Source organism: Barbus barbus (assembly GCF_936440315.1).
Source record: "Barbus barbus genome assembly, chromosome: 3".
Taxonomy (NCBI): Eukaryota; Metazoa; Chordata; class Actinopteri; order Cypriniformes; family Cyprinidae; genus Barbus; species Barbus barbus.
Genome location: NC_136731.1, coordinates 20,033,757 through 20,046,306, shown reverse-complemented (window position 1 = coordinate 20,046,306; position 12,550 = coordinate 20,033,757). Strand labels below are relative to the sequence as shown.

Here is a 12,550-nt window from a genome sequence, read left to right as displayed (position 1 = left end):
GTTTTGGAGTTCTTCTTTGACTGGCAACTATAAAGGTATCTTACTGTTTATGCTGTTTGTTGTTCACAGGGCTTTTAAAAACTTTTCTCAATCAGAGTCTTGGAAACAGTCATGATGGGTGTCAGCCAGGATCTGTTTATGTTAAAAATTACAGTCCATGGTAGGGCTGGGTTTTGACACAAATTTCACGATTCGATTCTCATTTACAAGCTTTTGATTCGATTACCGATTCGACTCAATATTGATTATTTTGGATATATATCAGGTACAGTACATGCCAGGTTTTCTCAAGGAACAAAATCTCTTAATGCTGTAAAATATACACGAGTCAGTTGGTACTACATTACTATAATATTGAAGGTTAAAATTGACTAATTTGTAAAAATTACACTTAATGAAGTTTTTAAAAATAATAGTTACAATAACTTAACATTTCTACTTCAATTAGTTTTTTTTAAATATAGCCTAAACAAAATGGTGGCTGTAATAAAAACTTGATGGATTTATTAAAAAAATAAATTAAACATTGAAGAACAGTAAATAAATGTTATAAATTTAGCAAAATGCCCCTCTCTACAGTTTATTTTTCTATCTGACTAATGAGTTTATGGTCACAAAATGTTTTTCTTAGGTAATTTGACAAGACGTTATATTTACATATTTGCACAGCTGAAACGGATTGTAAAGTTGTACTCTTTTTTTTCATTTATCTTCAGATGTTTAGTCATGTTTATTTTGTGCTGAAACTGGTATTAATGTGGAGGAGATGATTAGATTACCTGCGATACGCACTGCCGCATCTGTAGAACTGAGGTGCTCCAGCGATCTGTCACTCCACATTAAACGGCGCCAAAACGGCATTTATTGTTTGAATACCGCAATACAATGCACAGAATTTGAAATGAGATTTTTTTTCATATTAAAAGTAAGATTCTTTGAATTTAAGAATCTATATCGTTCCATAAAAATGGGAATAGATTAATATTGAGATTGATTTTTTTTTTTACCCAGCCCTAGTCCATAGTGTAATGTGTATTAAATCATTAAGTATGATTCAATGTCATTTTTTTAATAAATCTTTGCTTGAGAAAGGTTTATCTGTAATATAACACCAAGATAGTAGCAATAGCTAGTACTTTTTATAATTCTTTTTTTTTTTACTTGTGTAATATTAGCAAATAGTCTAATCTGTGTGATTTGTTATCGTGTGAAGTTACATTTGAGAAATTTTTGTCCCTTTTTTTTACCATTTTACCTTATAGCGATGTGAAAACCCATGAAATTTTTCACTTTTATTGGTTAAATTTCTCAGACCTCTTATGAGTTACTTAAAGCATTAGTTAACTTCCAGAATAAAAAATTCTTGACGTAAAAAAATTTCTCAAATACAATAAAAATGTATATTGCTGCGATATGCATCTATGGCTTCACGTTGGAAAAATCACACGTGGTTAGTTCTTCGTCTGTGTACATTGGGTTTTTCGCCCTACCCTACCTTTTTGAACCAATCTCATTTTCTCCTTCAACATCAAAAACGTCTGACATCGTTGTTTAACCTTTTTTGGAAAGGGCTTTTTTATTATTTTAAGAAAATGACCGATCATTTTGCTAGATTGGCCACCATTAAAGTCCACTATATGGAGAAAAATCCAGTTTTCCTCAAAAATCTTAATTTCTTTATAACTGAAAACAAAAACATGTACATCTTGGGTCACATGGGGTGAATAAATTATCAGGAAATTTTTATTCTGGAAGTGAACTAGTCCTTTAAGTAACTCGTAGCCTAAAAGCACTAGAGTAGAGAAATAATGTAATTGAGATCCCATTTGCTTCTATGGAGGAGTAACGCATCTAATAAATTAGACTGAAACTAGCATTGCTGAGGGGGTTTTTACACAGAGGAAGTTTTCCTTTGTTAATTAAAAAGGGGAAAGTTCAGAGCCTGACTTGCATTGGTCTAACTAAAGGAGTTTATTCATAATGCACACGCAGAGTTGTCAATTGATAATAATAGTCTAATAGTCTGTTGACTCTTATTCCAAACCTCTGCAGAGCGAGTTAAAGTAAAACCTGCCCTGAACAGCTGGATAACAACTGTTGAGCTGTTAATGAAGCGGTTTGTTTATGGAAAAATCCCCCACTGTGTTTGAATGAATTATTTGGCTGTTGATCTTTATAAGCGTATTGAATGAACGTTACTGCACCACACATATTTGGTGGTTGTTGGCCATCTGTGTGCATGTGTGCGTGCTGCACCAGCTGGAGTAAACTCATGGTGGGGTCGTGTAGTGCTCTCAGCTCCAGTCTTGTCACTTAAGTGCGAGCTCTTCCTGGATTTCTCATGGGTCTTCTGCTCAGGCTGTGTGTGTGATCATTCCACTTTCGCTGCTGTCACAACAGCTCATTTGCGTGTTGCTGGTACAAGATAGTTGGCGTGTGTTTTATCTCACACTGGCTTGTGATTTTCCTGATGTGTTTGTTGATGAGCTCTTCCGTATCAAACCCTTAAGCGTGGTGGTTTATAGTTAGGCGAATTCAAGAGACCTCTTGGGCTTTAAAGGAAAGTTCTGGGTAAATTCTAGTTAAGCTCTATCAACAGCATTTGTGATGCGTCAGTCATATTTAATTGCAGTGCAGATTACAGGAAACCCAGTGTTTGACACTTTAACTATAGTCTCTGTACTGTAAACAAACAAGTGCCACAACAGCCTATGCTGTTCGATAAAAGAAATATTAGCAATTGGAGGCACATTAACTGTCAGCAGTTATTAGACTGCTGTACTCAGTTATGTGCGTCAAAGTTCACATTCACAGTGAAGCTACATACAATTGTCACTCCTCTTTTGACTCATCGCTGTTTACAAAACAAACAGAATTTACATAATCCCTTGAAGGTCGACACCACTTGATAGGTCCCTTGAAGTCCTTTGAAACATGCAGCGTTATTCTAAGTGATGTAATTTCAGCTGAAACACGAAGACAGGGCGGGGCATGTTCAGGCCATAGCAGTTGAGATCGGTAAAGCAGCATTTGACAGCCACAGTCTAATAGGTTACCCCTAGATTCAATATGAAACTATTACTTAAAATAGGGATCATAATCATGCTGAGGCTGTGTAGTTTTAAAAGTGTTTAATATATGCTGACTCGCTCAAATAATTCAGAGCCAAAACCGGAGTTTCAGCGTCTATTTATGATGTAGGGGGCGGGCGCTTCGGATTCTAGAGAGCATTTGATTGGTCAGAAGATTTTATGAGAATCTGAAGTATGAGGTAATGTCAAAAAATTCGTTTTTTGACAATTTTGGCAGAAGTGACTACCTGCAAGCATTGACTGCTTATCTTCTAAATGCAAATTTTGTCACTGTTTTGGAGTACACTGGCTTATAGATAACCTTAGACTAACATATTGATACCAACACCCAAAAAACTTTAATCTTGATTTCACAGGGACTTTAATGTGTTTATATTCAAAGTCAATGTGAAAATCCTATTTCACTTGGAAAAGTAAGTGCGCCTATTATGCCATTTTTAAGGTTGCTAATGTTTTATGAGTTTCCTAAAACAGGTTTACATGTAACAAAAACTTTAGTTTTCACATTTTTTTTTAATTTACTTCATTTCTAAATGATTCGTAAACGACTTGTGCAAAGCAGTTCGAAGAATCAATCTCTCTAAACCGCTCCTTTCCGTGAGCCCTCATTGCTGTGATTGGTCGGATGGCGCAGTCCTTTGTGATTGGTCTACCGCGTACAGCACATGTCTGAAACGAAACGGCCATTGCCATAACGGAATGACTGGCGACTTGTCAATATATAGAAAAGATGCTATCGATTGTACCTTACCAATTCGAGCCCGAGTCTGAAGATGAAACGGTAGAAGTGGCTGATCAACAAGAGCAGGAGCAGGACGTTTCTCAGTGGTAAGTGTCAAGTTTGTGGTATTATAAGATGAGATGAAACAAATTTACTCTCACAGCGTAGGATACAGCATTTTCTCGACATGATGTTAACCACACGGAAATTTGACTGTGTTTGTGGACGGGCAAGTTGTTTGCGAGAACGTGGGCGAACATTATGCAAATGCGTTACTTCTTGACGTACAGCTGTAACAGAATAATATTAGAATTCCTTACGACTCATTTAGGTGATTGCGAGCCGACTTTTTTTTTTTTTTTTGGATAGACAATAACTTTATCGTGCACTGTCGGCTTCACAACTTTGCAGACAGTTTATTCACATACAGCTACATGACATACTTCATGAAAGGTAATATTCGAAAAGGCATAAAAGGGGCACTTTAAAATACAGCTTTGAAAGCATTTCCACAAGACATGAACATTCATACTTTAATTCAAGACTATTATAATAATCACTCGACAACTTTGGCCATGTAAATCTTGCTGTTGTAATGCCCTGTGAAGGGAACTGCGGAATCCAGCGATAATAATGCGAAATGTCATGGAATTTGTAAAGTTCTAGATGAATAAATCACAAGTCAGTCAGTATACTCAAATCAAATCAAGATATGGATTAGTGTCTGTGAATATTACACTGCAATAGGCTATTTAAATGCTCTGCATGTTCTGTGTTTCTCTGTGTGAATGAATGGCACAGACGCACGGTTTCATTTACTACATATACTGACCTACGCGTAACGCTCAGTGTTTTCAGCATATGTCATCTCAATAAACAAGGACATAAATGCATGAACAACATCTCTAAAACTACTCTGAGAGTCAATGCATGAGCATTTGACTGTTTCATATGAGAAAAACTGTCGTCATATCATATACATACAGAAACTCAAAGGTCTTGACGGCAAGTCATCCAATTAAAAGTTCAGTTTAATTTGAAGGAATTGTGGCAGAAATAGATTACTGTTGTACAATAGACTGTACGTCCTAATGTAGAAATAATAATAATGTTTAATTGTTTATCTGTCATTTGAATAAATGATCAATTAAATTAATATTTTACGCTTACAAAAAAATTTAAGTACTCAATACAGAATTTCTTTGGAAAAATAAAAAATCATAGGGCCTTATTATTGTAAAAACAAAAATAATAAATTAAGTTATTCTTATTAAATTAATTAGACGTGCTTTTTGATTATTAAAAAAATTATTAAACCATTAACATGGAATCTGGTAAATATAAAATTTAAATGTGAGGGGAAAATAAATGTATTTCATAGGGCCCTAAAGTTTTCCATTGTTTATTCTTACAGACTGAGGGATGGATCAGAATTGTTGTCTGTAATGAACAGTGTGCTACAGAATGTGATTGTAGCATTGGAGTTGTTGAATACGAAACATTCAGGGATACACCACTGTTTGGCTCACCAAGTCTGCACATACAGTAAAAACAGTAATATTGTGAAATAGTATCACAATTTTAAATGACTCTTTTATTTGAATATATTTTCAAATGTAGTTTAATCCTGTGATGAAGCTGCATTTTTTGCATGATTACTGCAGTCTTCAGTGTCACATGATCCTTCAGAAATCATTCTAATATGCTGATTTGTTGCATGATATTTTTGTAAAAACAGTGATGCATTTTCTTCAGAATTCTCTGGTGAACAAAGTAAAAAAAAAAGTGTTTTAAAGAGGTCATATGATGCTATTTTAAAGATCATTATTTTGTGTATTTGGTGTAACAGAATATGTTGACATGCTTTAATGTTCAAAAAACACATTATTTTTCAAATACTGTACATTATTGTAGCTCCTCTAAGCCCCGCCTCTCTCAAAGTGTCGTTTTCTACAAAGCCCCACCTTCCAAACAAGTGCAGTCTGCTCTGATTGGCCAACTGACCCAGTGCATTGTGATTGGCAGAACACCACAAGCACGCATCTCACACACACACACACACACGATGCGTTACGCGCAAAACTCTGCATTTGAACAGTCAATAGCAAATACTTGAACTAATAACAAAAAATATTTACAGTCGCTGATTCAGAAGCCCCAGATTGTAGTAGCAAATTCGAAATTGACCCATTTTTTTATTTTATTTTTAGAAATAGCCTTCGTGCACAGCCAGCCTTGTACTCTACTAGGTTCGCAAAACTGTCGTCCATAAAATGCGTTGCACAAAATGGAACATTTGGGTTGTGCTGTTGTGTTGTAAACAAATCTTAACCAATGATTCCTAATTGCATCTACTTTCACATAGAAACACACAGCATCTCCCTGACATGGCTGCATCAACACCACTGCGGTTTCTGAAACCACGCATTACACAAATATTTCCACACAGTGACGTAGACATGTGGGGGCGTGTTTAAATGAGCCGTTTTAGGGAGGCGTGGACCAGCCTTAACGTTTATAAAGAATATCTCTTTGGGTTTGAGATTTTAGTCTTTGCAACTTTAGGGATCTCATCTATGCACGAACAGCTTGTAACACTCCAAAGAGAAAGGAAAACTTGAAATCACATCATACGATCCCTTTAAAATGAGTGTATAAGTGTAGTGTAATTAGGTCAGCTTTGTGTGAGGTGTATTCGTCTATATGAGTTTTAACTTGATTTGTAGGTAGGCCCTAAATGTTTCCCTGGAGCGGCGTATGAGTGAGCATTTACTGGTAAGAGACAGTTTGGCATTCTTTCCTGGCTAGTCACGCTGACAGATCATCAGTTCCCTCTTTTTCTGCGTCTGAGCTCTAGGGTTGGTACAGTGGTCATGTGACCACTGTTTCTCTCGTCACTTGGTGAGTCATCAGGAATGCTGCTAGTCAGACATAAACAACTGCTTTGTGTATATACAGATACTTTTGGATTCGGAAAACAAGTGAAATGTGTGGCAGCCTGAATGTGTCGTATCAGTGGACCTGTGGGGCAATTCAGCTCAGCCCCAGCCCCAGCCCACCCTGTTTTGGTTGCATTTCCTCCATAGTTGGGGGTATTTTTAGCTCGGTACTTTTGTGTGTGTGTGTGCGCTCTCATGGCCTTGGGCTGAAGATTATTCTTGTGCTCTTTGTGTACCGACTTGGACATGATGTCCCCCATCACAGAGCTGATCTGAACAGTGAAGTTAACTCTGAGCTGAGCTCCCACATTCTGAGTTCTTTAGAGATCCACCGCATGAAGAAAGGAGGATGCTGGTCAGACCCGCAGACCCTCACAGCAGCTACAGGCGCTGGCAGATGCTAAAGAAATATTCACCCTCTAAAAAACTTGCTCACACACATCTTGTTCTGGAGTTATAGTCACAGACCGTTGCCCAATCCAGAGACCTTCACTGCAGATGGGACGATTAGCATCTTGTAAACAACTGGCGTCTTAGATTGCTTATGAACACTTGTGTCCTGAGTTTTGACGGGTCTGCGTGGCATAATAGAAACCCCCTAGTTTACCAAAAGTATATATTTTTTTTTATTTATATTCAGTTAGTTCTACGCTCAGTTTATTTCATACCTGAAAACTTGTCACCTTTTGGTGAAAATTGCTGTTCTGTAGTTGAAATGTGCTATTTATGTGATTCATGCAAGTTTTTTGTTATATAACAGTTATATACAGAATTGCATAATCATTTATTAGGCGTAAATATGAGGTTTCTCTTTCTCTCTCTCTCTCTCGCGTGCTGTCTCTTCAGAAGTTTTTCTTTTTACGGTTTAGGATGTTACCATAGTCATTGGTGTTGTTTCAAAAGAATGTTGCTACCTAAACTGCTCTATTTTAACTTTGAAATTTTCTAAACTATTTCAGCTGCTCATTCCAACATATTTTTAGAAGAAGAAAGTCCCCATTTTCCCCCAACCACACACTGTTGAATACTCAGTGTTTCCCCTAGGTTAACGTGGTTTTTTGGGGGGGGGGGGTCGTTTTTTTTTTTTGTTAGTTCTTTTCTGGACTCCTTTTTAATGGTTAAATTAAATTTTATTAATCAAAAAGCATGTCTAATTAATAAAAATCATGAAACAATTTAACATCAATTTATTAAAAGTTTTACAAAAATTACATGTTTAGGGCCCTATGAAATGTTTTATTTTTTCCAACCTTGTTTTATTTAAATTTTAGTATGTGTAGGTATTGTGTGTGTGTGTGTGTGTGCGTGCGTGCGTGTAGGAAATGGCTTATGCTATGCTTTTTGTGAACTGCTGCATTTCATTGTGGACATTTTTATTCATTTGGCAGATGCTTTTATCCCAGACATCATTCATTATTTTTCATTAGCTTGTGTTTTCCCTGGGAATTGAACCCCTGATCTTGTTTCTCTGTTAGTTGAGCTGGAGTAATGCTCTGCCGTACTACTGAGAAATGAATCACATTTTACTTGTACTCACATTATTAGTCAAAGGGCGGGCATCATGAAACAAGCATGACAAATTTGTATAAAGAGTGTTATGAACAATTTTGAGTTTGTTCTACTCTGGTTTCATCTTTGAAACCCAAAGATTGGCCTAATATCATGATTGAATGTTGTAACAAGAAGCTAAAAGAGAAGTGAAATGAAGTGTGTCAGTAAGAGGCTTTGCTGTGGGCCTGGTGTGACACTTGGCAGCTGCTGTGCTGTAAAATCATTATAACACTGTTGTTTTTACTGTACATTAAATGACTGAACACAAGTTTGCTTCCTTTTTTATTGTTTGACCAGCAGCTGTAAGTACCCCTAATTTGACTGCAGGAAAGCACAGTGGAGGATGCTCCTAACCCCCCATCCCCCCATCCCCCTTGTGGACTCATCCCGACTGAATGCATTCTGATGTATCATGTTTTATGAACACTTGACAGGAGACAGGGGGACTGTGCCAGTGAGTCACTACAGCACTTGTGCGACTGTGAAATACATGCTGCCGGGGAGCAGAAGTCGGTCCACACACTTCATCAGATGTCATAACACGTTCCTCGGATCCTGTTTCTCATTTCTTTAAGCACAGAGGCATCCAGTTTGCTCTGAATGTTCCCATTCTGAATATTTACAACTGTCTAAACTTGAAGCGTTTTTCGGTCGACTCAGTAATGTTTTCAGTAGTAGTGCTGCACTGTTGTGTACACGTCTCTCTTGTATAAAGATTACATGCAAGGCTCTAGACAGCAGTATGGGGTGACATGAGGTTTCATTAGCAGGAAGTGTAGGTGTGGGGATTGCCAGATTACCCAGGCAGTGGTTGTAGTGGTGGGGGTGTGATTACTAGAGAGACGAAGACATTTGGGCCCTCCTTTGGTATCAATTTCCAGGCTGACCTTTAACATGCTTCAATCGAAAAACAATTGGCTGAGGAACAAGAATTGATCGTGGAGTTGCAGGATGGTCTGCGGCAGCAAATGTGTTTGTTTGCTGAGCTCCACACCAGCTGTGCTCTCCTACCCTACCCTACTCTGTGATGGGGCTTCAATTGGAGGGTGAGATCACCTGGTCACGTCGTGCTGATGAGCTGACACTGCTGTTCGCTCTATCTCTCTCTTCTTCCTCTCTGTCCTTTACTCAACCACAATTGGCCAACCCATAGTAAGCCATGAGGCTTGTTTTCAATATGCATGCTTTTCTTTATTGGAAATCACCTGATGCAAATTTGAAAACTGTGACGCAAAAGGTTGTTTTGTTTTGTTTTGCGTTGTTTTACTCAGTAATGTAAACATTGCATTTTTCATGGAATTCTAGTAACATGTTACTAATAGAATTATTTGTCTTTAAAATTTTGACAAGTGATGGAACAAATAAGCACAGTAGTTTTTGGGTATCAGCAGAATCAAGTATTCAGGTTTCAGTGTTAAAGTCAGCATGAAATGAAAGCTCATGCTATCTAGTTTCTAAATGCATGTTATTGATTGATTTATCTATGCATTTTTTTGACCTTGTACGTTTGAGGTAATAACTCAGTCTTCCAGTGAAAAGACCGGCTTCTCTCTGATGACATACCGGACTTCTCCAGTCATTTAGTTGGCTTGAACTCTGCCCCTTTCTTACAATCGACTGCAAGTTCTCATTCACATCTGCCTCCATCCGTTTAACAACCTATGCACACAATCATGCAAGTCCCTACATATATATATTTTTGTTTGTTTGTTTTGTTAGTCCGTTTCACTTGGGTGCACATCACGATATGGAAGAACTGCTTGCTACTTTCGTTTTAAGAAACTGTATTGCTGATTATGTGTAAAAAAAAAAAAAAATTACTATTATAAAAAATTGTGATTTAAGCAATGTTCACTTCACATTTCAGTAGTAGCTAAAGAAATGGCAATATAAACAAATGGCACATTGAATTAAACATGAAATTTAGAAGTAGATGGACTTAATATCATCTTGTAAAACGTACTCCAGTAGTCTGTCTTACTTACAACTTCAAGAAATCTTTTTTTTTTTATACAGTGTACATACAGTACAAAGAAAGCAAACCTCAAAGCATGTATTATGCTGTCATCACTTACAGCAGCCTTCGGTTATGGCCATTGAAAAGCATGGCAATGAAGTTTGTGTTAGACTTGTTCAAGCTCCTGTTGGTTACATTATATTCTATAAAAGCTATTTCGGTGAAATAAGCAGCATCTTTCTGTGACTCCTGTGGATTATGTTCATTTTTAATAATAAACATACAGCAATGCTTGTTCAACAGCTGGCTAGACTGCACCTACTTGGACGTGTCACAGAGTAATAACAGCAGTCCAAACTCCAGTATGAGTCTTGCGGAAGATGTCATTGATACAGACCGCATCGATAATGAGAGAATCCATGGGCAATTACTTAAGCAAACATGAACTGTTTGAATAATGCTGTTTTGGGGGGCAGGTAGTTAAGTGTAATAGAGATGATGATGATTACAGTGATGGATCTGATGCAGATGGCATAGATGTAAATTATAGAGCTAATTTCTGTGATTTGCTTCCTTCACAGAGAGCCCAGTGAGGAGTGCAATGGAATTAGCGGTGCTCTCCCTGTGGAGCCCGCGCCCGGCTCGAGACTGAACGAGTGGTGTCCTGCCCCACCCCCTCCCGGTCCTCTGCCCGCGATCTACCCCACCAGTATGGGGGACGGCCTGGACACAGTGCAGATGTCGGGCAGCAGCAGCAGTCAGGGGCAGCCCTCGTCCCAGGCCCCTACCTCCTTCAACCCCGCCCCCCCAGAAACCACTAACCCTTCCCGGCCCAAGCGCCAGACCAACCAGCTGCAGTACCTGCTGAAAGTGGTGCTGAAGTCTCTTTGGAAGCACCAGTTCGCTTGGCCTTTCCACTCTCCTGTCGATGCCATTAAGCTGAATCTGCCTGTGAGTGAACTAACCGTCCTTTTACAGTCCTGTCATGTCTGTGATGAGCAGGTCCTGTCAGACAGTGTAACTGCACTGATTTTTAACTGCAATTTTTTTTGCCACTGAAATGGTGCTAGTTATCATGCTGCAGCCAGATGTATGATGACATGGTGCTGTTTGATGCTATTTAGTCTCCCTGCATTTACAGAGTGTAACTGCATAAACTGCTTGCAAACAAACAGTAAGTAGGCTTACCTCAATGTTTTGCAAAGCCTCACATACAAAATAATAATCAGAAGAATTTGTCTTTTTAATGGAACAGTTTATTCATTTCAACAGATAAAATATTAAAAATAATTTCCCTTTTTTTTTTTTCTTTGATGCTTTGATGCTCACTTTCTAACATTTGTTAAATTTTGTATGGATAATCAAATAAACCTAAATTGCTTCAGTCCAGCAAATGTTTTATATATGTGTATATATATCTATTACTAGCAATAGAAGTTATTTCTTAGGTTCACCTTAATTTTCATAAAAATTTCACAGCAAAAAGACCACAGAACCACAGCCTGAAGGTGGATATATTTAGGCTTTTTCCTTGCTAAAAATATGATATAAAATATGATAGGGTAGGCTTTAATTTGGATTAATGTGCCTGCCCAAGTAGGCATGACACAATATGTAATTGAATGATTGATATGCATTGGAGAGTGATACATTGGTTTTGGCATTTTTTGTAAAGTGCAAGCGTGGCAATATTTAGCATAATTAAACGTGTTCATATCCTTCATGGATCTACCCAAGGTTACTCTTTCAGAGCGTGTGCACAACAACGAGGCCAATTGTAGTCTGATAATTGTGTATACATGCTGTATGAAGTTGTTACAGTCGCATTAAACATGGTTACTATAATTTCTGTCAAACTACGTTGTTTACATGAATGAAAAATTAACTATTGCGTGTGTCCATTTGAAATCAAACTTTTAAAGTGCATGTTAACATGCTGTCTTATTTTTTAGTCTGGATGTTGTAAACAATTTACTTAATTCATTGTCATAGCAAACTACTTTTGGTACAGTTGTATAACACAATTATATAAAATTTGTATCTTTTACATTTATGCGTTCAGCAGATGCTTTTATCCAAAGCGACTTAATTCATCAGAATCAGAATCAGAATGAGCTTTATTGGCCAGGTATGTTTACACACAAGGAATTTGTTGTAGTGACAGAAGCTCCACAGTGCAACAGAAAGACAGCGACAGGACACAGATAATAAAAACAAAATAACAAGAAATAGCCATAACCAATGTACAAAGCAGCAGAAAAAAAACCAATATATAATATAGACAACTAAT

At 37.5% G+C, this 12,550-nt stretch overlaps 1 protein-coding gene across 9 annotated transcripts in view; it reads left to right on the top strand.

Moving 5' to 3' along the window:
* LOC306856196 (bromodomain-containing protein 4-like) overlaps positions 1-12,550 on the top strand; it is a 73,686-nt gene that overhangs the window by 44,168 nt on the left and 16,968 nt on the right. For all 9 annotated transcript variants that reach the window (XM_079395294.1, XM_079395293.1, XM_079395295.1 and 6 more), the window contains one exon: positions 10,842-11,211. In XM_079395294.1, coding sequence (XP_079251420.1) covers positions 10,972-11,211 — 240 coding nt within the window. In that variant the 5' untranslated portion in view covers positions 10,842-10,971. The remainder of the gene's footprint in view (positions 1-10,841; positions 11,212-12,550) is intronic.